The 27,855-nt window shown below is 40.3% G+C and overlaps 1 protein-coding gene across 8 annotated transcripts in view; it reads right to left on the bottom strand.

Annotated features, from left to right (window-relative positions):
* Positions 1-218: 218 nt before the first annotated feature.
* Positions 219-27,855, bottom strand: part of GALNT1 (polypeptide N-acetylgalactosaminyltransferase 1) — a 137,248-nt gene continuing 109,611 nt past the window's right edge. For all 8 annotated transcript variants that reach the window (XM_084958497.1, XM_084958498.1, XM_084958495.1 and 5 more), the window contains 7 exons: positions 25,520-25,690; positions 23,374-23,491; positions 21,468-21,648; positions 20,880-21,019; positions 9,348-9,446; positions 8,733-8,867; positions 219-2,438 (listed from right to left, as the gene is read on the bottom strand). In XM_084958497.1, coding sequence (XP_084814623.1) covers positions 2,292-2,438; positions 8,733-8,867; positions 9,348-9,446; positions 20,880-21,019; positions 21,468-21,648; positions 23,374-23,491; positions 25,520-25,690 — 991 coding nt within the window. In that variant the 3' untranslated portion in view covers positions 219-2,291. The remainder of the gene's footprint in view (positions 2,439-8,732; positions 8,868-9,347; positions 9,447-20,879; positions 21,020-21,467; positions 21,649-23,373; positions 23,492-25,519; positions 25,691-27,855) is intronic.

Genomic DNA, 27,855 nt, shown 5'->3' with positions numbered 1-27,855 from the left:
GTGAATGGACTTGTGAGGTTCAGATTATCCTTAATTGTCACATTGACGAATTATTCACTGATCAAGTAATAATTTCATCTTTTCATCCTTTGCTTTTTCATTCATCCTTTTCTTCCCAATTTTATTTGCAAAAGTGATTGGCACATTGCCTCATCTATAAGTAGTATAAAGAACAGGAATCCATTTTAACTTTAAATAAAACCAATGTAAGGCACAACTATTCAGGAATGTTTTATATTTTCAAAGTATTTAGGAATTCTTTAATTAGAAAAATAAAGGCAGTGGGATTATCTATCAGGTTCTAAAAGTACCCATGAATTAAGTCACGCACACCCCCCTCTTAAGAAACACAAAACCTTGAATCACATTGCTGTTAAGCTTTCTTACAGTAAAGAATAAGACCAAACTACACTAGAGTACAAAAACCTGACATTCTGAGCATGAAAATAATTTATTGATTAGATACCTGATTTATTCAAGCATTAAACCTACCAAAGATAGAGAATTAACACAGCTCATGGAGTAGGAAAAAAAAATCCCATCTGACACCTGCTTTGACTCAGATTTCCTGGGGGAAAAGTTTATGTATTCTGTACTACAGCCTCACCCTAAAGCATCAACATGTGCTTGATATTAACTTGAATAGGATATGAGAAACCTTCTGTACACTCAACTTGGCAAGTATCATTAATGATGCAACGTTCAGAAACATTCTTAGGCACAGAAATAGCACTGCCTGCAGTGAGTATTTGATGAAGAAAAGAATATCATTAAATATAATCTTACAAATAAACAAGAAAATATATGCACTTTTGCCAATGGATTTCTCCACAGATCAGGAAAAATGTCACAATGAGATTTTCTGTGACATTAAAACATTAATTCATGCTCAACTTTTAATCAATACTCAGGTTATCTTGTGGTGTTAAAAAAAATCAGAAAAAGAAAGTCCATTTAACCTAAATGGAATTTAGGGAAGAAATGCAGGACTAATGATGTAGAATAAGAGCTGCACTTCTTTGGCTAACTCATTAAAAAATGCCAATTAAACATTTTCAGTCAAATTTTATTAAAAAAAAAAAAGCAGCAGATCAACATTACAATTCAAGAACCTAATCTAAATATGCACTTGACAATGAAGCACATCTGAGTATGGAGTGAAAAAAGTTTTCCAAAAAAAAAATCATCAAATGTATCATCTCCAAATAACCAATTAATGATTCACTTCTGTAGGCCTTTTGTTGAATGGAATCATAAACAACAGAAGATTTATTGCTGTGAAAATAAATCTGTAGTACAGTAGTATGAATCTTGGGTATTAAGCGTAATCAGTGGAACCAAGTTATAAAGTTGAAAATCTAATAAGAAATGTGTGTTTGTGTGTGTGTATGTGTTGTGTGAAAGAGAGCACGTCTATAAGCCAGTTGACCCAAGAGCAACTGAGATATCTAACTCATTCAGTGAGACCAGACATTATTTAAATCTCCATTTTTGAAGGCAATTAAAAATTACAATTCCAGCAGCCCACAAACCAAATTAAAAAGATTGTAGAAAGCAATTAAAACTACGTTCAAAGAGCCATTTTTTTTTTTCAGCTCAATTTCAGCACCCCAAGGAAAAAAAAAAAGCATCCATGACTATCACAGATGAAAACAAAATGAATGTCATTGGAATCAGTTATTTTTCCCCACTGAGGTATAAAATCTATATAGAAATTTAATACTATACTATAACAAATTGTACTTCTCATAGTTCTGTTTTAATTTCCTTTAAACCCTGTTTAATATAGTTTTTTAAATTGTTGTAAAAATGTTTTCATGATTCTGAATCTGGTTCCAGTTCTTTTTCATTTATTACATCAATATTTAATATACTGGCTACCAGTTCTAATCAGAAAAAAACACCTTGGACGTCTCTTCATTACACCAGCACAATCAGCAGAAAGTACTGATGTGCAAGCAAACCATAAAAGGTGTGGCTCTCCGGAAAGCACGTTTCGTAGGTTGTTTCACTGTCTGTGTATTCTTTGCAATGATTCTTGATGAAAGACATTTTCAATCTTGTAAACATCGGTGTGCAGTCTCGCTACTGTGTAGTTCCACGTCCTTGGACAGGCAGGCTGGTTCACAGCGAGTGAAAGCGAGAGCAGTCTAAGTTTTAATGGCTGATAAACCTTCATCCTGCAGGAGGAAAGTACTTTCCTTTTTTGCTATTTAAGAATGTGGCAGAAATGTATGCTGAGGTAGCCCAGTCAATCCAAATTTTCTTCTTTTTTTTCTGTAAATTTGGTCTCAGAATATTTCTGGAAGGGTGACGTTTCGAAGAAGCCACTGCTGGGACCGGCTTCCACTGCAGTCTCTAATGCTGGGCACCTGGCTATCCTCTTCTGTGGCTTTGTCCAGGCACTGATTACTGTTCACATGCTGCAGGGTTAACTTCTGAAAGTAACAGGAAAAAAGTCTTAATGTGAAAGTAGAAAAGAAAACCAAAACAGCTCAATCATCATTTTTGGTGATTATAGAATTCCTTTGTAGAAAAGGTTTTTGTTTTTGCATTATGAATTATTTAAGATAAGGGAGAAATGTGTCTTTGTTTTGTAAAGACATCATTTAAGGAGTTCCCGTTGTGGCTCAGCAGAAACGAAATCTGACTAGTATCCATGAGGACTCAGGTTCGATCCCTGGCCTCACTCAGTGGGTTAAGGATCTGGTGTGGCCCTGAGCTGCGGTATAGGATGCAGACATGGCTCAGATCCCGTGTTGCTGTGGCTGTGGTATAGGCTAGTGGCTACAGCTCCAATTCGACCCCTAGCCTGGGAACTTCCATATGCCATGTGTGCAGCCCTAAAAAAACAAAAAAGAAAGAATAAGTATTTAAGGGCAATGTGGGGAGAGAAAGGCACTGAGTTAGGGTTACACTGTAGGTATAGTAAGATGACCTAAATTCTAAGTGCCAATTCTGACATAAGCTCTGTAATACTGTGAGAAATTTCACTTTTTTGTGCTTCAGCTTCCTACAAAAAAATGATCAGATTAGTGATTCCTAATTTAGGATCCTCAACCCATTTTCAAAAAGCTATTTCAAAACTGCTTCACTCTCCTGTGGTAAAGACTGTTCAAATTAATTCTGTGATTCCAAGCCTCAAGTCCTTAGACACTCAGGTCTTTTTGAACACTCAAAATCTTAAGATTTATAAAACAGTCCTTAATAAGTGGCTGATAGATATGATTATGTATCTTCCTACCCGCTTGTTTGCATTTTAGACTTGATGCTGTCATGTTGATTTTTAGGACAATGTCAAAAGGACAGGAGAGATGAGAGTTAACAGACACCTACTGACCATACCAAGGAATTGGATCTCAAGCTCTGGTCAGATGCAGAACTCCAAAGCAGTTGTGTAGGAAACTGCATTAAACATTATCTAGTAAGTGTATATACAACTATAAGAAAATGTGAAATATGTTTATTAACACATTTTTACTCACGGCACTATTTTAACATACTTCTTTTATCTGCAACACTTCTCCTTCATAGGGCCTCTCTTGTACCTATCTGAACTTCAAACAAAGCAAACCTAGTGACTGTATACAACTACTTCAGTCATTCCTTCTTCTGCACTGTGGTTCAAATGGAAGCTGGCAGAAGGCAGTGCACACTGCAGATGTCACAGTTTACTACCAGCACTGACTTCAGGGTCAGTATTAGGTACTTTAAATCCTATAAATGCATAAGACCCAACTGGAGGCGTCAGCATGGCTGTGGTTGTTTTTATTTTTAGGCAGATGCTGTGTAGTTTATGTGTTGAAGGGATGGGCTTTGAAGTCAGACATTTCTGGAGTGAACTACAGATTTGTCACATACCAACAGCATTCCCCTGAGCAAAAATATAAGCCCCAGTTCCATAAAATGGGCACAAAAGTACTTACAGAGTTGCTGTGAGGAAACACTAAGATAATGTACAGAAAGTGCTGCCCAGCTCAGAGGCACTCACCGCTGGGATATCCTACAATGTTTGGAGCAGCCATGAACACAGTCTGGTAGCCTCAAGAGCTGGAGGTTCTCTATGCATACTGCTGGCTGCCAAAGCCTTCCGTCAAGTGTAAGACAAAAACAAAGTACTTTCAAAAGAACCCCTCAAACATTCCAGAAAGCCCCACAAAGCTTCTCTGAGTGGCCACCTTTATCAGGCCCACTGTCGGCATTAATAAAAACAAAGAAAACTAAACATAAAAAAAGTTTAGTTGAGGAATTGATCTTTAACATCCCAATTAATAAAAAATGTATTGTTTCACTTAGAAGCATTAAACTCATGATAAACAACAAGGTCCTATATACAGCATGGGAATAATATTCAATATTTTATAATAAATATTAATGGGAATATATATATATGTATGTGTGTGTGTGTATATATATATATATATATGTATCTGAGTCACTTTGCTAAACACCAGAAACTAACTACAACATTGAAAATCAACTATGTCAGTTAAATAAATAAAAACCTCATAACAAAGACACAGGTTACTGATCCATGCTGGGTATTTGACTGCTCAAGCTTAAGATCTAATCCCCATAATTTGAGAAGGCTAACCTCCCTTCCGGAGACCTGGACCCTGGTGAAGAACCCTGTTCCAGACACAGCTCTTTGGCTGCTGACAGCAGGTGCAGAACTCTGTGGCTCGTGACACCAAGGGGACTGTAGCCACTGTACTCAGCAGAAGGTCTGATCAGCACTGACTCGTTTCCACACAGAAAAAGCATAATTAAAGCAATGAGGAAAACAAGTGTGAGATGGCTAACTGTAACCTTTGAAAGGGGGGATAAAAGCTACAATTATCACTGCATAAAGTCCACTTGTAACCTCAAAAAAATAATTTGGTGCCCTTTGTCCCTAATCTCTAGGATGTGACTGTGTCAAAATCTACGTGTTCCTTCCCGAAAGGACAGCTATAAGTAGTCAAAGCACGAGAGCCTGGTATCACAAACTCAATGCAATATATAGTATAAGTAAGACTTAAAGATGGAAAAATATATAAATTTAACAAAAGATACTATGGTATTGTGCAAAGACTCCTGGATCAAGAATTCCAGGTCTGGAGTTCCCATTGTGGCTCAGTGGTTAACAAATCCGACTAGGAACCATTAGGTTGAGGGTTTGATCCCTGGCCTCACTCAGTGGGTTAAGGATCCAGCGTTGCTGTGAGCTGTGGTGAAGGTCAAAGATGTGGCTCAGATCCCACGTTGGTGTGGCTCTGGCGTAGGCTGGCGGCTACAGCTCCGATTAGACTCCTAGCCTGGGAACTTCCACATGCCTTGGGTACGGCCCTAAAAAAAAAAAAAAAAAAAGAATTCCAGGTCTGTCTGAGATCTGGTGACATCATGCCCCTGCTCTGTGACCCTGGGCAATTAACTTCCATTCTGGGCTTCAATGTCTAATATGTTTTGTTTTGGTTTTGGTTTTTTTTGTCTTCTTAGGACTGCACCCTCAACATATGGAAGTTCCCAGGCTAGGGGTCAAATGGGAGCCGGAGCTGCCAGCCACAGCCACAGCAACTTGGGATCTGAGCCACATCTGTGACCTACGCCGCAGCTCACGGCAATGCCAAATCCTTAAGCCACCCAGCGAGGCCAGGGATGGAACCCGCATCCTCATGGATGCTAGTTGGGTTTGTTAAGTACTGAGCCATGACAGGAACTCCTAATATCTCCTAATCTTGTCTGTTAAACAAGATCCTGGATTTATTTCTAGGGTTGCTTTGAAATCTTAAGGTTTCATGACTCTAGGTTTAGATTGTACTTTACTGACATAAATGTTATTTTTATAGATTATGGTTTTCAACTGATGGAGGCAGGACGACTCTTGATGGGTTGTCTAGGGCTCCCTGTGCTCAGGCACCAGGACCCACATCACAGCTTGACTCCTCTCTCTGCCCAATTCTGCCGGTGCCTCTTCCTTTGCACAGGTATTGATCTAAAGGGTGCTCCCTAATAAACATCCTGAAGGCCAGGCTTGACCTTGGAGTGCAGTCTGCTTCTGGGAGACTGGCAATATGTCAAGTGCTTCAGGGGTTTTAAAACTTGACACTCATAACTAGTTCTTTCAAAATACCCTAAATCAATTACCTCCAGTTCCTTAAATCTCTAATTAAACATTTACTTTTAAGATAACTGTTTTGGCCCATCTCCTGGCCACATCACACCATAATGATTGGATAAGCAAACGCCTGTTTTCCCAGCTTCCCTTGCAGCTGGGGGATCACTGTACTGTGAAATTCTGGCCCATGAGACATAGCAGAGTCTGCTGAGGGGGATCTAGGAAAAGCTTTGGCTTTCCTGATAAAGAGTAATTCATGGAGGAGTACAACATGCCTCTTCCCTTCTTCGTGCCTTGAGTTGGGTGTGATGGTAAGCCCCACAGCAGCCTTCTAGTGGCCACAAGGAAAAGCTAAGAACATTGCTACAATGTCATCCCTGACATTGTGTTTACTGAATCCACACCAGAAGCCAGGTACCTCCAGACTTAGGAAAAAAATAAACCACTATTTTTTTCATGCTACTATAAATAGGTTTATGTTACCTAATGAAATATATCATCGTTTTTCAATGAACACACAATTGGAAGGCTTTTTAATTTTTTTTTTTTTTTTTTTGGTCTTTTTTCCATTTCTTGGGCCACTCTCGCGGCATATGGGAGGTTACCAGGCTAGGGGTCTAATCGGAGCTGTAGCCGCCAGCCTACGCCAGAGCCACAGCAACGTGGGATCCGAGCCGTGTCAGCAACCTACACCACAGCTCAAGGCAACGCCGGATTGTTAACCCACTGAGCAAGGGCAGGGATCGAACCCGCAACCTCATAGTTCTTATTCGGATTTGTTAACCACTGCGCCGCCACGACGGGAACTCCCGGCTTTTTAATTTTTAAAACGTTCCGGTTTCACAATGACTGCGGGGTGCCACTGGCATTTTCTGTCTGGAGCCAGGGATGCCATATACCCTGCACTGCCCTTTGGGGCAGCCACACCCAAAATGAACAGCAATAGGATGCACCATGGAAAACCCTGGAACAGAGTAAGTCAGGCCGTTTCCAATTGAAACATTTTACTTTTACCATATTTTTTTACTACAGTTGGACACTGTGAAGGGAGACTTGGGATTTATAAAACATGGTCTTTGCCCTCCAAGATCTAACTATTTAACAATGGAGAAAAGACTGATAGATAAAATAACTACAAAGAAGCATAGCATCACAGGGGTCAGAGACAATTAAAATTAAGACAGAGAGAGCTACTTTCTGGCTGGGATCCAAGCAAATGATGTCAATTGTGGGCCTCAAGATCAGGCAGGATTTTTTGGCAGAGGGAACTGTAAGATCCTAACTGTAAAGTGGGGAAGGATAGGATATGTTCAGGGAAGAGCTGGATGAACATGAGAGTAGCCTGGGGTTTGTATATGACAGAGTATAAGGGGAAAAGACAGCCAAAGTCACAACTTGGCTTGGACATCTCCATTTCAGGGGCAGAATGAAGCAGCAGAGTGAGCCAAGCAGGTGAAAGAAGCAGGGAAAAGCTAAGAGAAGAAATAATGCATCTAAAGCAACAGATAAGAGGATTTAAAAATATCACCTGGGAGTTCCCATCATGGCGCAGCAGTTAAAGAATCCAACTAGGAACCATGAGGTTGTGGGTTCTATCCCTGGCCTAGCTCAGTGGGTTAAGGATCCGGCATTGCCATGAGATGTAGTGTAGATCGCAGATGTGGCTTGGATCTGGCGTGGCTGTGGCCAGCAGCTGTAGCTCCAATTCAACCCCTAGCTTGGGAACCTCCATATGCCATGAGTATGGCCCTTAAAAAAAGCAAAAAAATAAAAATAATAAAATAAAATATAATCTGCTTGGCAATAGTAAGTGCTACAGAGAAGTTAAGAAAAAGAGATGAGAATGCCCTGGCTTTGCATTCAGGAGCTGTTTCTGAACAGTACCAGGCCAAGACAGGAGCCAGAGTTGAAGAATCAGAGATACAAATGCTGGCCATTCACTTACAGTCATACAACAGAGGAGAAAGTAGTTCAGCAAGCAGAAAATAAAGTCAGAACAAAAGCCTGTCCCGACATGAAGAAAAAAGCTAGTGCTTGTAAGCAGAAGAAAAACAAAAACAAAAAACAGAGAAAGAAGATGCTGGTGCTGCTTCTAGAACCACAGAGCAAAAACACAAGCTGGGAGGTTAGCCAGATATAAGGAGAGGGAAGTTTACTGGGAGATGCTTTGATGGAATCAGTATCTTTTAAGTACCTCTGTGTGAGTACAGGTTTAGTGGGTGGGGTGAGGGAGCAACCCCAGAGGAAAGCAAAGATAAATATAGTTTTGTTATATGTGTTACTGAAAAATCATGACAAGCCAGGAAATTTCACTAGTTAAAGCTCACCTTTACTTAAGTGTTTAATTCAGTAATTTAAAAACCTTAATTTCTGCTCCGTTACTCCCACACTGGACTGTTGGGCTTGAGGAGCCACAGAGAGAAGAGCGGCTATGTAGTAACAATAAGGACCCAGGTACCAGAGGCAACACTAATTTAATTACTGGAGAGATTAAAACATGTTTAATTATATTATTTTTCCCATCTGTCAAGTTCTGGAGTGTAAGAACAATTTGATCCATATGCAGACTCCATAAAAATTCATTCTTAGATATAAAGCAGTATCTTTTATTCCGGTATCTAACTGGATCACTTACCACTGGGTCATACTCCCAAAGTTGGTTGCCTTTTAGGTGGTGGCATTTGAGCATTGTGACTGGGCCATTAAGTTTGGAGACATCCAGGCAAAGGTCATCTGTTCTAATTTCTTTGTTGGCAGTGTATGAGAATACCTGAAAAACAAAAATACACACATGTAAGTTTTTGCAGTAAAACAAACGTGTTTCATGAGCCCAAGGCTCTGGGAGGGAAAAACCGAGTATTTCAACATACACGTGTTTTGCACTTTATTAGTGTAATGGAGAATAAATGACTCAGAAAAGCTACCACTGATTTTGTAGAGAGGAAAGAAAAAGTGACCTTGAGTTCTCTGTACACTGAGTGTACTGTCAAGAACTGTCATCTGTTTAACTGAAAAGGATAAAGTAAATCTCCTGTACAAGAGAGTAAATACAGTTTCTCACAAGGAGCCTTTTATAAAGGTTTCATTTAAAAATAATCATTACATTGAAGGCTCCATTCTCCTAAAGGTCTTTATTATTTTCTCTTTAAGGGCAGGAAGGTATTTCCTAAGTGACATTATGAAGTAAATAGGAAAGAAGGTTAAAACAAATCCCAAAATTATCTCTTTAAAGCCTTACGGGAATACTCACCTGATTACCTCCCATACCGTGACAGTTAAAAATCCCAACTTTTTCATTCTCTTTTCTAGCCATGTTATCTAGACACTGATTTGTTTCCACATTTCGTATCTATGGGACAGTAAAAAATGAAAACATCACAAATTAGGTTAACGAGACAGACACAGGTGCACACTCATGTTAAAATCAATCTAAACCTGCAACTAAACCTCTAATTCTGAGGTAAGGGCTAGGAGTTGGGGGCGGGGGAGGGGGAAATCACTGGCTATTTAAAATTCTGTGGTCTAGAAAGGTCTTACTGTTTATATATGTACTTCTTATGTTTCATGGAGAAAACTTTTAAGTTCTCACTCCCTTCATTTTCCCCAAGCTGTTCTAGAATTTGTATTTAGTTCAGTAAGCTCTATTCTGCCTAATAATTTAGAGCAATTTAACAACTCCCTGTGGACACTGTTTACCACCCAGTTAAGGGGCATTACTTTTTTTGGTCGTGCCGACGGTGCGTGGACGTTCCTGGGCCAGGGGCTGAATGCATGCCTCAGCAGGGACGTGTGCTGCACCACAAGGGAACTCTGGGCATCACTTTTGATAATTACTCGGAAGACATCTTAGGAAACTCAAGGTGGGTGTTTTCTAAGCAAATAACCTGGAATTTGGCTTAAATGGAAAGCCTAAGTATGGTGTGGTGTAAACACTACTCCTTTGTTAGATATTTGTCAATTACATAAATCAGCCATCAGAATTAGGAAGAATTCTTTTTTCTTTTCTTTGTACAGCTGCACCTACAGCATATGGAAGTTCCCAGGCTAGTAGTCAAATCAGAGCCACAGCTGCAGGCCTACACTACAGCCATGGCAACATTGGATCCGAGCTGCATCTGTGATCTATGCTGCAGGTTGGGGCAATGCTGGATCCTTAACCTACAGAGTGAGGCCAGAGATTGAACCCTCATCCTCATGGACACTGTGCTGGGTTCTTGACCCATGGAGCCACAACAGAACTCAGAAAGAATATTTTAAGCAATGGCCTTTGCTGTTTTTTCCTCTGAACCACTGTAGTTTTTAAAAGCCTATGCCAAAATTAATAGACATTTGCAAAGTCCTAAATCTATTCCTATGAGTGGTATTGTTAGCAGGTAAGCCAGAAGGGAGATTGCTGACAGACTACATCTGTCACGTCATGTAGATGGAAAGAAAAAAAAAAAGTACTTTTGTGTGATAAAGCGGCGGTAAAGTTAAAACCACAGATAATCCATTTATTTCTTATAAACAGATGTACAGGCTACATATTATTCCACTGTTTTAATAAGACACTAAAAAATCCAGATGCATTTTTTTCTAGTTTTTTTTTTTTTGGTCTTTTGTCTTTTTGTCTTTTGTTGTTGCTATTTCTTGGGCCACTCCTGCGGCATATGGAGGTTCCCAGGCTAGGGGTCGAATCGGAGCTGTAGCCACCGGCCTACGCCAGAGCCACAGCAACACAGGATCCAAGCCGCGTCTGCAACCTACACCACAGCTCACGGCAACGCCGGATCGTTAACCCACTGAGCAAGGCAGGGACCGAACCCGCAACCTCATGGTTCCTAGTCGGATTCGTTAACCACTGCGCCACGACGGGAACTCCCAGATGCATTTTTGTTTCTTATAAAGATAAGGGTGGGGAAAAAATGTAATTGTAATGTATACATGTAAGGATAACTTGATCCCCTTGCTGTACAGTGGGAAAATAAAACAGAAAAAAAAAATAGCAAAGGTATGAAAACCAGTATTATTCTCAGGGGGTCAGGAATGAGAACTAGGGCATTGGCATAAGACAGACCTGGGTTTAAGCACCCAAATCCTTTGACAACTATTTCCTAAGAGTAACTAGGAGAAACTGTCAGCTCTCTGCTGCGGGTGGATACGACAGTAAGCATGTTCATTTCAAAGTCCAGCACGTAGCAGCCTCAGAAAGAGAAATAATCTGCAGTGCTGCCTTATCGCTAGTCACCGTAGTCACCGCCATCTGGCTATTCCTGCAAAACAGGATTTTCCAACTCCTTAATGCTAATAACTTCTTCACCTGAACTTTTTTTTTTCTCTTTTTACAGACAAATCTGTGGCAGATGGAAGTTCACAGGCCAAGGGCTGAATCTGAGCTGCAGCTGAGGCCTATGCCACAGTCATGGCAACACTGGATCCGAGCCACATCTTTGACCCACACCACAGCTTGCGGCAATGCCAGATTCTTTACCCACTGAGTGAAAACAGGGACCAAACCCAAATCCTCATGGAAAATATGTCAGGTCTTTAACCTGCTGAACCACAATGGGAACTCCACTTGAACATTTTAATATACCCCTGCCACTCCACTCCTATTTTGAAGATTGATATATAAAACAAACCTCATTATCATTTCTCCAAATATTCCCCTCTTCTCCTGATATCCCTATTTGTATTAATAATCCCACAACTTGGCGTTCCTATTGTGGCTCAGGTAATGAACCCAACTAGTTTCCATGAGGATGCAGGTTTGATCCCTGGCCCTGTTCTGTAGGTTAAGGTTCTGGCACTGCAGTGAGCTGTGGTGTTAAGTCACAGACGTGCCTCAGATCCCTGTTGCTGTGGCTGTGGTGTAGGCTGGCAGCTGCAGCTCCAATTGGACCCCTAGCCTGGGAACTTCCATATGTTTTGGGTGCAGCCCTCCCCCCCCAAAAAAAAGGAAAAAAAAAAAAAAAAACCCACAATTTGTACAATTAGTCAAGCTGGAAATCCCAAGGCCCTTTTCCCTTAGGTGGCATACGGAGGTTTCCAGGCTAGGGGGTGAACTGGAGCTGTAGTCACTGACCTATACCACAGCCACAGCAATGCTGGATCCAAGCCACGTCTGCAACCTACACCACAGCTCATGGCAACACTGGATCCTTAACCCACTGAGAAAAGCCAGGGATCAAATCCATATCCTCATGGTTCCTAATCAGATTCATTTCCACTGCACGACAGGAACTCCTGACCTGGTGAGTTTTTATCTATTTATATAAAAATTATTCCTTATACTTTGGAAAAAGCTACACACTCCCCAATCCTTAGTTTTTTCTCATTTTTTTTTCTTTCAAATATAGATAATATAGAGGTTGCTGAAGAAAGGTGATAAATGCCACAGAAATGATTAGAGAAGAAACGATGTTACTGTCAGCTTTTCTCTCACATGGAATGGTCTTTTGGCTAAATAACTGATTAATCTTTTACCAAACTGAAAATGAATCAAAATTTAGAAAATGTAATTCTCCCCAAATGTGATCACTCTATAACTATCTCTTAATAAATCAACTTTGGCTATTTTGTTCCCATCATTGATGTTGTTAATAATTATAGCATATGAATTACACTTACTCTGCTCTAGGCATTGTTCTGTTAGTTTTACATTTAACAGCATATACCTTCTTATACTATCCCTAGGAACAATTCTGGACTGCTGTCTGACATAAGAGATCTGAGCATCCATCTCTTGAGGTTTACTACTGACAACTAATAGTTAAAAGCAGAGTTCTCCAAGGATCAGAAACCTCTGCTTCCTGACGACTGTTGTGGTGACAGTGAACCTTGATGGGCAAGACGTGGCCCAGCTGAGATGGGTGGTCAGGGCCTGAGTGGGCCTCTGCTGGGGCCTGATAGCACCCCCCTAAAGTGCAGGGGAGGACTGGAGAGAAGCCCCCGCACGTTGGGTGAGGAAGGGCAGCTGTGACATTTTGGTCCCTGGGTGGCTTCAACATTACAGGGCAGAGAGGGTTCTGTTTGGTGTGACACCTAAGTGACATTTTTGAGTGGAAGGGGATGTGTGCTCTCCAGGCTGGTTTTTCACTTGCTAGCTGCTGGAGAAGACAGCTTTCTGGGTGCATCCTCCACCTTGCAGGAGTACATGTGGGCTACCCCATCTACAGAGTGTGCGAGGTGATTTTTTGAGGACAGGAAAAGCCAGGGTGACTAGGGATGAGTTTGGGGAACAATTTTTGTCCTTTATGATGTCAGGAGGCAGCAGATCATTCAATAGGTTTGTTTGGTGGAAGCTAAATTTGAAGAGTCTCTGCAGAATGGAAAAATTAAGAACATTTTTTAGAAATGTTGAATCAGATATTTGAAATTGTAATTCCATACAGTTTCAAGGCTATGTAACCAATTACCAGGTTTTTAGTGACATATGGAAGGTAGAAATGGTGGTGACAGACACCTGTTTCAATGTTCATGTTGGGAGGGAAATAGGTACCAGATTTGGTTGCCTCAAATCTGACACTTAAAAAAAAAAAAATCATAGCAATATCTGAACTATAGTGGTCACAGGGAAAGAGCCACACATTTGACATTTGAGGTATCTGGCAACCAGTGGGTACAAGTGAGAGCTTGGGTGTGGGGACACACAGAGCTGGCAGCAACCTTGGCAGTTGAGTATTCTAAGACAGCAGTTCCCCAAACCATGATCTGAATAACAGTATCTGCCACTAAAAAAAGGATTTTCTGATCAAGTCTGGGAAATACTGGATTCACAAATTTAAGCAGGGTTTCTTTACTGAAGGACTTCTCAAAGCCTTTTAACACCCTAAGACTCTTAGTAGGGGCTGGGGACTGATGATACAGAGAGTATACTATATAACAAACAGCATTGCTCAAATACGTTTGGCCTTAAAATCCACCCTCCCGCCAATCCCTTGCCTTTCTATGCAGCACTGAGAGACCGCACACATCAGCACCCTAGGACAGTAAGTGGGAAATGCTGCGTAAAAACCTCATTTTCTCATCTGTAAAAGAGGGCTAACATTCTCTCTCAGGTTTGCGGAGATCTCTCAGAGTAACACAGCAAAGCCTAGCAGAAACCGAAACCCAGCAGGCCCACAACAGCTGTTGGTTTTCTTTCCTTAAATTAGGTGTACACAGCTGTCACTAAAATATTATTTAGACCTTATGAGTTAAAAATGACTGTGAATGCTCTCATTCCTAGGAAACTAGGCAGGCAAGAAATTACAGCCTAAGTTTCTTTCTTCCTTTTTTTTTTTTTTTTTAATAGCCAAACCTGCACTGCATGGAAATTCCTGGGGCAAGTGTCCAACTGGAGCTGCAGCTACAGCAACAATGGATCCTTAACCCACTGAGCAAGACCAGGGATTGAACCTGCATCCTCACAGAGACAAAGTCGGGTCCTTAACCTGCTGAGCCACAATGGGAACTCCGAGAGCCTAAGTTTCTTAGTTTCTGCTGTAGTCTCTGCCAGGACCTGGTACCAGAACCTGGGTGGACAATGCAAGCAGTTAAAAGATTTTTGGAATCCACAATTATGGAATCTAGACTGACTTTTTCACTCTCTGCCATAAGGAGAATATTGGTTAGATATGAGAAAGAGTATGAGTCTTGTGGGTTAGGAGCACAAGCTTTCATGCCTGTGTTCAAATCCTATCTCTTCCATTTTGTGGCTGTGACCTGAGCCATGCTGTTTAAACCATGTATTTTTGCCTTAATTTACTCATCTGTGAAGTGGGGGATAAGAGCACCCCTCTCACAGTGTTGGAAAGATGAGTTAATATTCATAAAGCATCAGGACTGGTGCTTGAGATAAAGTTCATGCTCAGTAAATTTTAAGATTATTAGACCTAATTGGAGAAGCCAAGAGCCAGTCCATAAGACTGGCTGAACCGTAAAAGTCTGGCTTATTTGCTTTCTGAAGCTGATGTTTAGAATACTCAACTCTGGGATTAACAATGATTGGATATCACAGTGAAACACATTCACTCAGTTCCAGGTCCTTCGGCAAGTAGGACTTTGTAAAGTCAGACACACTAAATGCATACATTCTGATTTCCTTTTCTGCTCTGAAATCCTAGGACTTCAGGTTTCCCCAGACCACTGAAGCATGACAAGAGGTCCCTGGAAGGCTAAGTTCCAGCCTCTAGTGAAAGAAAGCTCACCCAGGTGGAGCTATGATCACAAGCACAAGCCTCTGGCTACACTGTGGCTGGTGCTAAAGAACAACCCCAGCTCTCAAAATCAGAGCCTCAACCAAATACAGAGTGTGGCCTGTATTAATGACATAGATGCTTACAACCAGCTGCTCAGTTATTAAGGCAAAAACAAGCAGGTCACAAAAGATAAAATCTCTTCCTTGTGTAGAAAGCCAGCTGGCAAAAGGCAGGTAAAGGCAAGCTTGCCCTAGCAATCATCTACTGTGGGTTAGACAAGTGGTTCTTTGTAATACGCCTATATTCTGGCCCAGCTAACAATGCCTACATGTTGTCCAAAACTGGGTCAGTCCAAAGGAGGGGGGAAAGCTCCCTTCTCTAATCTAAAGGCAAGCAACTGCTATCAATCTTCCCATGGCATTACCCATGCTGGGCCTTTCTTGACTGGAAGGAGGCTACAGCAAAGGGAAGAGATGCTCACTAATGAGGCAAAAACTCAGCATACCCCTCACTGACTTCCTTAAATCACAACAAATCTCAGAGACAGGGGGCTCCAGTCAACCCTGAAGTAGCCTCAGTAACTTCCAAGGCCAAACACGGGAGTCTGCGCTTGCCCGTCATTGGGGAAAATGCAACCAGACTGAATGGTTTCTCTCTAACTCACCAGCATCCAGCTCCCCTCTGTGATCTCTTTGCTCTACCATATTCTACTTTCCTCCTTTACATCTTTTCCTCTTTCCCCAAACCCCATCACCAACACCCCCTCTTCACTCTCAGCCAATGGTCTTGTGTTTACCCAAGGAAGCAAAACACACCAGAGAACTCCTCAGGTCTCCACCTCAAATGACCTGCTTCCACTCCTCCATCCACAGTTCACCTGCATTTGGCCCCATCCCTCCACATTCCTTCCTACCGTGGTGGATGAACTGCCTTCTCCCCATCCCCTTGTGCAGTGGAGCCTGTCACCTCCCACCTACCACACAGGACTCCTGCCATCAGTGGCTCTTTTCTAGCATCTTCACATTTTCTCTTCTGTGTCAACTGCATCAGCACACAGTTACATGTTAGCAAAAACAAACAGAAAAACCTTTAATTCCATTTTCCACTCACGCTTCTGTTCTGCTTTACAGCAGAGATGCTTATCCACACTCGTCATCTCTACTTCCTCTTCTTCTGATCTCCTCTGAAGCCACCAGAGATACTGTCCCTACCATCTCCTTGGGAACCCACCTGACCAAGTGAGATGGAGCCCACTTGGCAATGTCTCCCTTGCCAAGTCAGCGGCCAGTTCCTAGGACTCGTCCTCCTTCCTTCCCTGCAGGGCTCCACATGGCAGATCACCTCCTCCTCCTTGAGGCAAGTCCTCCGTTAGTCTCTGGGGCATCACTCTTGGTTCTCTTCCGATTTCATGCTCACTCATTTTCAATCTTTTTGGCCGATTCCTTCTCATCTTCATAAACTGTGGAGTTTCTTATGGCTTGGTCCTCTTCACCTACATTTGCTCCCCTCAAGATCCTCTCATGAAGTTCTGTGGTTTTAAAAAACCACTCATATACTGACAACCCCTAACTTTAGATGTCCAAATCCTCATCCAAGCTGCAGGGTTTTTAATGCAACTACCAACCCACTATCTTTACCTGGACCACATGTAACAGGTCCCAAGCTGCACTGCTGAGTGCCTTCTGCACCTGCTCTCCAGGCTTTCCTATCACAGTAATGCCAACTTCACTGCCCCAGTGTCTCAGGCTAAAACCTTAATATAATCCTGGCTATTCTTATCCTTTCACCAACACACCAGCTCTACTCTTCTTCCTATACAATTTTTTTTTTTTTTTTTTTTGCTTTTTTAGGCCGCCCCCATGCATATGGAGGTTCCCAGGCTAGGGGTTGAATTGGAGCTGTGGCTGCTGGCCTCCTCCACAGCAATGCCAGATCCAAGCCATATCTGCGACCTACATCACAGCTCATAGCAACGCTGGGTCCTTAACCCATTGAGCGAGGCCAGGGGTCAAACCTGCGTCCTCATGGATGCTAGTCAGATTAGTTTCTGCTGAGCCACAACAGGAACTCCCATACAGTTCTCTTGACACAGCAGACAATCTGATCCATTTTCAACGAAAGTTTGCTCATCTCCCCCTATGGCTTCCCACCTCAGAACAAAACCCAAAGTCCTGACCATGGCCTACAAGCTCTATGTGATTTGGTCCTCAAGAGCTTGACTTCACCTTCTACTGCTCTGCGCTTGTTCATTCTATCCAGACAACTGGCCTCTCGGCTGCTTCTGCAACATGCCAAAGTACATTCCTGTCTTAGGGCCTCTGCACTTGTTTTTCTTCTTGCCTGGAATGCTCTTTCCATAGAAATTCATATGACTTGCACATTCACTTCCTTCAAATCTCTGCTCAAAAATCACCTTATATGAGAGGACTTTTTAAACTACCCCACATAAAATAGCACCAGCACTCTCGCCCACCAGTCATACTCTATCCCCTTTGTTCTTATCACCACCTCACATAGTATCTAAAATATAAAATTTAAATTAAAAAAAAAATCTGTCCTTCCCCAGTGACTCTAAGACCCATGAGAGCAGAGACTTTATTCATTTTACTCCCAGTATTTAAAACAGTACCTCTTACACAGTAGATGCTCAAATATTTGTTGAATGAATGAAAGAAGTAAGAAGTGACAGCCCCCTGAAGATTGGGGCAGGGGTGGGGGGACTTTTCCTGAGCGGCAGTAAGATTTAGTGTGGGATGGGACCATGAATGTGGTCTTGTTATCATGTATGCTGTGACTTACAAAGGAAATTTTGCCGTTATCAATTTCTGTAACAGAAATGCTAGAGTTTTTTCCTATTTGATTCACATGCTTTCTAAAAGTCAATTTTTTTTTGGTATATATGTATGTATGTATTTATTTATTTTGCTTTTTAGGGCCACACCTGAGGCATTTGGAGGTACCCAGGCTAGGGGTCCAATCGGAGGAACAGCTGCCAGCCTACGCCACAGCCATAACAACGCAGGATCCAAGCTATGTCTGCGACCTACACCACAACTCACAGCAACGCCAGATCCTTAACCCCACTGACAAAGGCCAGAGATTGAACCTGCAACCTCATGGTTCCTAGCCGGATTCGTTTCTGCTGTGCCACAACAGGAACTCCTTCCTAAAAGTCAATTTCATAATTAAAAGTTTATAAAGATTTGCAATGAATTGCAGACTGACCCAGTAAAAACAAAATTCCTTTCCTATAAGCAATGCACTTTATTTATTTATTTTGTCTTTTGTCCTTTTTAGGGCCGCACCCGAGGCATATGGAGGTTCCCAGTCTAGGGGTCTAACTGGAGCTGTAGCCACCGGCCTACGCCAGAGCCACAGCACGGCAGCAATGCACTTTAACACAGTCTTTCCCAGGTTATTAAAAAAACTGTGGTCACAAGTAGCTGAATTGATTTATAAACCACTATTGGTGGTTTATAACCAGAAAGTTGAAAAATCACTGCTTTGATCTAATTAAGAGAGAGACTTGTTAAGAAAAGAGACCCAGAATCTTCATGGCCCATTGGCTTGGGGTATTACACAGTAGTAAAAAAGAGGACAAACACATTCTTGGTAGTAGGACACAGTAGCCTGACTCTTCTGCTCCAACAAGTAGAGGGGAAAACAGCTAAGTTGCCAAGGTCCTATTTTTGAGACCACTGGAGAGCAATGGAAGCAATGAGGATGAGGTGAACTACAATTCCAAAGAGGGAAACACCCTCTCTGGGGGAGCTGACAATCACCACATATCTTCCTCTGTGAGAACATTTGCTGATGGTGCAGGCTGAGGACAGGGCATGGCCCCAAAGAGAGCCTTTTCTCCAAGGAAAGAGCACAGTAGTATTGGTCATGTGAGGCTAGCATGACAAAATAAAAATCAGAGGAGCCCTGAATGCAAGGCCATTCTTCTCGTGGGACATTTGCTGAGCTTTCAGTGGGCAGGGAGCTGTGCCTGAAAAGGCAGAGTGAAAACTTTCACATCTCCTGGTGCTTAGGGGATGAATTTCTGCTGGACAGAAGACCTTTGAAAAATAACTGGTCTCCCCACTGAATAAGGAGGAGGGCTAAAGTACTAACCTCAAAACCTCAGAAAAGCAAAACTTTCCAGGCAGGAGAGACAGAGACCCCTTCAATGCCATTACTCAAAAGCCCTGGAGGACCAGGCCCAAGAAGCATATATGAGCCAGAAGTGAACCTAGGTTTTCTAAAGCTGCAAACCAGCCCACCTAGCTCATTCTCTGCTGTGGGTTGAACTGTGCCCTCCCCCAACTCCCTCAATTCACATGCCGGAGTCCTATCCCCCAGGACCTCAAATGTGACCTTATTTGGAGGCAGGGTCTTTACAGAGAAAATCAAGTTAAAATGATGTCTTGAAGGTAGGCCTTAATCCAATATGACTGCTGTCCTTATTTAAAAAAAAAAAAAAAAAAAAAAAAAAAGGAGGGTGCAAATTTGGAGACAGACATGCACACTGAAGAATGCCATGTAAAAATGAAGGCAGAGGTGAGGGTGATGCTTCTACATGCCAACGAACAGCAGAGATGGTCAGCAAACCGCTGGAACTCAAAGAAGGCAGAGAACAGATTCTTCTTCACAGAACTCAGAAGGAATCAGAACTGCCCACACTTTGATCTCTAGTCTGGAGACTAGTCTGTGGAACTGCGAGACAACACACATCTGTTGGTTAAGTGACTCAGTGTGTGGTACTTTATGATGGCACTCCTGAGTTGATCGGACCCCTGAGCTAAAGAGAAGGACCTAGATTTCCCATACATGCAGCACAGCTTCAGTTGGGAAGGAGAAGGAATGGCTATCAATACTCTAGGAACACAGTGTAATAGGGCACAAGAAATGCTTCCTTGTGACCATCCTGGTAGTTACACCAGGAGATAAAAGGTAAGCCTCTCTCACACCAGACCCAACACTATGGGCACCCACAAAGATAAAAAGGAGAAAACTCCAAGGCACAACCAATTGTGTTAACTAATTGTAAGTATTCATAAGCAAATTATATCAGGTTTCAAGAAGATGTGCTGAATTCTGAGAGCAATGACTAAAGGCATCATCAGAGGCAACATCAAACATGCTAACCAACATTTTTTCCAACCTTCATGCCCAAACAGAGATTTAGGATTCCCAAAGCAAAATAAATGGGGGCTAAAAAACCCAACTTTATAATGTCTTTCAAGTTTCCTTGCCAGTTCTTTATAATTTATCTTTACTTTGAAATTAATGATTCAGGCTAATTAATGCTAGGACACTAGCTTTATGGATCTGTGGTTTTAATGAAGTGGGCAAGTTTGTTGAAATAAGTCTATCGAAGACACTAATATATTGTAACTATAGTCCAACTGTGAAAGATGAGGAATAGAGCATTCTTATTTTAATACAACACAACATGATAAAAAATAAGATTTCAAGTTGTAAGGCAGAATTGTGTCAATGAACAAAAATTCTTCCACACTTGAGTTTATGTAATTGTACTATGAAGGCACTCTCTTACTAGAAGTTCAACCTCTACTCTTTTTGATGAATCAGTGAGAACATAATAGCCATACAGAATAAATATATATATTTTTTACCTCTCCCAAGGAGAAATAATGACGTGGAATCTGAGAATCGGGATAAATATTCTCTAGGTACCAAGAGAAAGGTCTGCATTGAAGTTTGTGTCTCAGACCAAGTCTTGATGATATATCTCCATAGTCTACCTTTGTAACACCTGTTAAAAGAAATAAGAGACTGAATTATGTATGTTCCATTAACTAACACATGCTATTTATATACTACATCTAACAAACCAATAGAACGGGAAAGTGGTAATACATGACTGCACAAATGACAGACCATAAACCCTCCTCCCAAGGCATAAAACAAGGAAATACATTAATACGTATTTTCAAAGAAAAATTAAATTTATGTGAGAATGTTATATTTGCTAATAATATCACACACAAATGTAAGTTACATGGGATCAGAAAACTTTAACATTTGTTAAGGCATTTGCTGCACTGTATGTGATTTCACTTATTCCTTACAACAATCTATGAGGTAGGTGTCTTGCCTCTGCTCAAAGCTTCTCTTCCACCATTTCTTACCTCTTCTCAGAATGCACTGGGATCAGGGATAAGAAAGCCCTTCTTGTATTTCTAACGCAAATAAATGCTAACCTGGAGAAATTATATAGAAGAAATTCTTGAATTCATCCATCCACACTTCAGCAAGTCGTCTGTTATTTTTATTGATAATCTGCCCTGTGCCTCCTGGAAACGTGTAGGGTGTAGCTTTCCGAAACACATGTCCAACATGTGAGCAAGTAACAATCTCTAATGTCCCTCCACACTGCCAAATCTGAAAACAACAGCGAAGAGGACCAGTTTTAAACACCGATAGTTTAAAAAATAACCGCTCCTATCTACTGAGTTTCATGGCTGTAATTTCACCGAACCAAGGGTGTACAGTGGAGTTCCTGCATGTTGGCCCAAAGCCAATGCTTCCTCAAGTTTTGGTTTTGATCAAACCAGAAGCTGAAGGTTAAACTCAGAGAGTTTAAAGGCTAAATACAGAAAAGACATGAGGTCTACTAAAGCAGTATTTTTCTAACTGTAAGGCATCACCTTTACTAGGGTCATAAAATTCAAATTTGCTCAAGTGCAATCAGCACTTACTGACAAGGACACACTGTTTCATGAAATGTTTATATTATGGGTTGTGTGTATAATGTATTTATTAATATGGTTCCTGGTCAAAAAAACTCTGAGCATGGACTATTCAGTCAAAGTGCCACCTATTCCTCCTTCAAACTTGTGTCACAACTTATACATGAAACAGAACCTAGGAATCTAAACTTGATTACTCATGAGTTATTCGGTGGGACAATGACAACACACTCTATTGTCTTTGTGAGGATAAAAACCAAAAAGGAGTAAAAGAGCATCAAGTGTGGTTTCACATCTTTAACTTAATGAAATTATCTTTCTGCCCCTTCTAAAATATACATTTTCCCATAAGTTCAAAATCTAACTACTTAAGTTCCTGCCGTGGCTCATCAAGTTAGGGTCCGGCGCTGTCTCTGCAGTGATTCAAGCTGCTGCTGAGGTGCGAGTTTGATCCCTGGCCTGGTGCAATGGGTTAAGGATCTTGGTGATGCTGCAGTTGGGTATAGGTCACAGCTGCAGCTTGGATTCAACCCCTGGCCCAGGAACTTCCACTGGCTGAAGGTGCAGCCAAAAAAAAAAAAAAAAAAAAGAAAAAAAAGAAAAAGAAAAAAATCTATTTATAACACACTTTAAAAAGTTGTGATTTTTGTCAAATATTCAGTATACCTACATTAACATTCTCCCAGGATCATAAAGTGATACAGCTGGCCAGGACCTCCAAAATTATCTAGAGTTCAAACTGCATAAAGAGCAAAGCAATCCACTAGGAACAAAGCCAGTTAGCTGGTTTACACTTCAGTGTAGTTCATGTGGTTTCCATTATAAGCTATGTGTCTAAAGTTCATTATTTTCAGAAAAACACAATGTTATTTAAAACATGCTGATTTTTGTGAATATGAAATGTACAGGACTTAAGGGTGACTGGGTAAATTAATTTAGAGTAATTTCAGAATTCTTTTGCATTTTTCTTTTTCTTGAAAAATATAAAGTTGATAAAATGACCAGGTTTTTATATGAGAGAGGAATTTTCAAACCAGAAGGACAAAGCATATTAAAGAAAGTGAAATTATGTTTTTGGTAGTTAAATAACAAAGTAGCATTTACAAACTACATGTTACTTTTTGTCTATTTTTTTTTTAGTCTGAATTACTGCCTTGAAAGTAACAAATTAAAAACAGCTGGGGAATCTTGTATAACTATTTCAAGTGAACTATTAAGATAACTGAATTATTTGCTTAAAATAGTTTATAATGAACCTTTAATAATATTGCCAAACTTTTTATGAACTGAAGACTATGAAGTCTGATTAAACTCATATTAAATTCACTTTTTAGTTTTTATTTAGAGGTAACATGAATATTTAAAGCATGTCCATATTTGAGGTTATACGGGTTACTTTTTTTTAAAGGGAACTTACCCTAAAGGAAATTTCTAGGTTTTCTCCTCCCCAAATATCCATTCCAGCATCATATGTTCCAATTTCCTGAAAGTAATCTCTGTCTATTGAAAAAAGGCCTCCTGCCATTGTAGGTGTTCTGAAATTCAATCATAATACTACACCGTTAATTGTAACAATTTCAAATTTACTATCAGTTGTGTTTAAAAGTTTTATAATTGTTTATACCTACAGAATAAACGCTTATTCTCAACATTCTTCAAAAACTTCCATAGGCCCCAGGGTTTTCTTTGGTTTTTTTGCTGTTACTTGGTTTCCAGACATAACCTGCACCCCAGTCATGCCGTCACAGCTCCTGCCTGGTCATCCTTCTCTGCCCAATCCCAAGACCTTTTGCCGTCTTAGCTTCTGACTGAGCTTCTACTCCAACTCCTAAATTGAACCTATTTCTCATAATCCTCTCCATCTGACTGTACAACAACTCCCCAGCTCCTAGTAACTACAAATGCAGCTGACCACATTAACCAAATAGGCTCATGTGAGCAATTCTAACACATCAGGTCCTAAAGGGGGGCAAATATTGCAAATATGTAACGCTAAACAGGATAAAAATATTACAGCCCTTTCCCTGAACCTTTAAGGTAGGAGATGAAAAACAGAATAAAATCAAGGTACTCCTAAGGGAATCATCATCCTGATCAAGTGTGGTAAATGTTCTTCCTCAAAATGCAGCTCAGATGTGCAGAGCAGGTGGGAATAGGGAGAAATTAAGCAGAGAAATGATAATGAAGGAAGATTTAAATAAATGATACCAAATACTGGTTTCCCTGAAGAATGAGTATGGGGGAGAAGTGGATTCCAACTAGGAGAAAGCAATTATATTCCAGTGACAGAAGACAGACACTATGGAAATAACCTGAGGATGGACTGGCCACCTATGTAACCCTAAAACATATCCATTCCATGCACTGGTGAGGGTGGCAGCACTTGCTTTTCCAGTAGAAATAGCTGTTTACACACAAGTTAGGACTTATTTTGATTTTAGACGAGAACAAAGGATGACAGTCTAGTATCTTAGGAGTCAAAAGAAACAAGCGGACACCCAGCATTATCATTTAGTGCAGGGTTTTTTTTGACCCAGGTTTGGGGATCTCTCTAACTTTCCTAGAATTGTATGTAAAACCCTCTGTTTGCACATATGCATTCCTGCTCCCTGCTTTTGAAAAGACTCATAGCTTTTCATCAGACTCTTCAGAGTCCATCAACTCTGAAATGTTTAGGAACCCTTGGTTTAGATGGTGATTTGGACTGTCAAAAAGAGTAGAAAAGTCCCTTACTAGGAAAGGACTTGGGCTGGCTAGGGAGAAGAGAACAGAATAAGTTAGACTTTGTCAGAATTGGACTTAATTCAAAGGAAGAAAGATATGGGAAGCCCAAGAGAAGAGAATGCTAAAAAGCCTAGTGCTGCAGGAACTGTCAATTACTACAGAAGGAGCAGGCTGATGCAACCAGCATAAATCCTAGGATGGCTCAGAAAGCTCAAGGTCTTTATCTAAGGTCCTGAATAGCATGAAGGTTTTTACCCTTTCTGAAAAAAAAAAAATCTACATAAGACCAAATATAGAGCAAAAGAAGAAGCAGAAATGCATTAATGAAAATCCTTTTTTTTTCCTTTTGTCAATTCTAGTTATTTTTATAATCGAAACAAGTTTTTTCTAATTTTATTAGATGGTACACATTTGAATTTAAAACCTTACATTTTAGTGCAAAGATATTATTTTCACATATTGGCACTTAAAATTAAGGAATGGTTTAAGTTAAATATTATTATCCTTAACAACTAAATTAAAGCATAAATTAAGATTTGCAAAATGCCATTCGCACAGGAATGAAAGAGCATATGCATGTCACCATCATTTCTCATGGGTACTAGATTTATAGAAATGAAAACTTCTAGTCCTATTAATTCATCAGAGGAAAAAAAAATCTTTTAAATAATGAGATATATATATATATATATATATATATGAAAGATGGCTCTTAACTACATATACAGAGCACAAATGCTTCATGAGTCTCAAAATACACTTATAGTCCTCCTGATTCCCCAAGCTTCCCAACCCCCTACCAATAACACTTTAGGCAAAATGTTTGACAAAGCAATTACCTGACGGGAAGAGTACGATCACCTTTCCTTCTGTCCATTTCTCTTTGGGGAACAGGATACCAGCGAAAATTGAGCTTCCAGTTGAACCCGCCATAGGTCATGTCAGAACCTGCCATGTACTCAAAAGTATCATCACTGATCACATCAATGATAGGACAGACCACTGTCTTCCTAAAATCATAAAGCACATTAAAAAAATCTTTTAAAGCTTTCCTTTTTGTGGCCTATCATAACAACTATATAACAATTCTAAGTGCTTTTAAAATAAAAATATATTCTATAATATTAAAAACAATGTGAAAAAACTCCCTGCTATATTCTACCAAGCTAGCATCATAATTATTTAACATATTTATAGATTGCTGATAATCTTTTTCATTCATACTTTTACATATCTGTTCCACATAAAAATACTTCAAATATTTCTAAAGTTTTCAAAAATAACACTTTTAATGACTACATATTTAATAATTTTAAGCTAACAATTTTCTCAATAGATGACTCTTGGCTATTTGTGTTCCTTATGGATTTTTGCTATTAGGACCCTCGGTGACTATGTTCATATATATAATATTTCACTTTAAGAGTAAACTTCCAAAAGTGAGGTTAGCAAATTAATGGAACTTTTTGTGGCACTATTCATTACTGCTTCACAAAAGTGTTATATGTAGATGTACAATTTCCTTATCAATTTTGGATGCTATTTTCTTGCAACTTAAATAGTATCTCAGGATTTAAACAATTTTTTTTCTAATTATTAGAAAGGGTATCTTTCTGAAGTGTGTATTTGTCTGATCAGGAGTTCCCATTGTGGCTCAGTGGGTTAAGAACCCAACAAAATGTCTGTGAGGATGTGGGTTGGATCCCTGGCCTTGCTCAGTGGGTTAAGGAACTGGCATTGCCACAAGCTGCGGCACAGGTCACAGATGCAGCTTAGATCCGGTGTTGCTGTGGCTGTGAAGTAAGCCTGCAGCTACAGCTCTGATTCGATCCCTAGCCCAGTAAATTCCATATACCATAGATGTGGCTATAAAGAGAAAAAAATATTGTCTGATCATACTCACTGAAAATTTCTTCCAGGTATTGCGATTTTTATAAACTTGAAAAAATGCACACATGGCCACAGCTCCTTCTATGGAACGGTGCCCTGCTCAGAGCCCTGGGAGCCACATTTAGAGTATGTGACATCCTCCCTACCCAATTAGTGTTTTATTTATCCTTCCTTACTCCCAAATCATAAAGATATTCTCCTATATCATCATTTGAAAGAATTATATTTTTGCTTTTCATATTTGTCTTTAATCCTCACAAAACTGACTTTGGGTATGACATGCAATAAGAATCTAACTTCACTTATTCTTATGGATGACCATTGTTCTAGCACAATTTATCTAATAGTCCTGTTTATTCTCCTTCTACTGTAATCATAAGTGCCTGCTCTGTCATAAATCAAGTTTCCATATGAACAAGGGGTAGCTCTGTATCACTAGTTTACTTGTGAATTCCTGCATCAATATGTCACTGCCATAATTACAACAGCTTTAAAATAAGCCTTTTTTATTCCCATTGTGGCGCAGCAGAAACGAATCAGACTAGTATCCATGAGGGAGCGGGTTCGATCCTTGGCCTCGCTCAGTGGGTCAGGGATCCAGCGTTGCAGTGAGCTGTAGTGTAGGTTGAGGATCCACTGGTGCCGTGAGCTATGGTGTAGGTCGCAGATGTAGCTTGGATCCTGCATTGCTGTGGCTTTGGTGTAGGCCAGCAGCTATAGCTCTGATTTGACCCCTAGCCTGGGAACTTCCATATGCTGCAGCCCTGAAAAGCAAAAAAAGGAAAAAAAAAAGCCTTGATATTTATTAGGACAAACCCTGTTACACCTGACTCCTCTTCAGGGGTATTTTAGCTATTTCCACATAAATGTTGGAATCTGTCAGTTCCTCCAAGAAAATTCTGTTGAGATTTCAATTAGAAATGCATAGAATTTATAGATCAATGTGGGCAGATATGACATTTTTATATTGACTTTTCCATCCATGAACATTATCCTTCTCTCTGCTCAGATTATTTTCCAGTGAATTTCAACACTTTTCTATTTCATGCATCATCTGTTAAACATATTCCCAATTACAGCCTAGATCTCCATGGCTATTATAAATGGAATCATTTCTTTTTACATTATATTTTTCTAATTATTCCTCACTGGTATGGAGAAGGCAACTGGCTTTTCTATGGTGATTTTATGTTTGGCAACACTGCTAAATTGTTATTATTTCTACTATTTTGTGTATAGATTACTTTTCTTCATAAAAAACATATCACTTGCAATTGACAGCACT

Source organism: Sus scrofa, chromosome 6 (assembly GCF_054392235.1).
Source record: "Sus scrofa isolate SSC_HxYL_T2T_F1_AM1 chromosome 6, Sscrofa_HxYL_maternal_Yorkshire_Landrace_v2.0, whole genome shotgun sequence".
Lineage (NCBI taxonomy): Eukaryota > Metazoa > Chordata > Mammalia > Artiodactyla > Suidae > Sus > Sus scrofa.
This window is presented reverse-complemented; position numbering and strand designations above follow the sequence as displayed.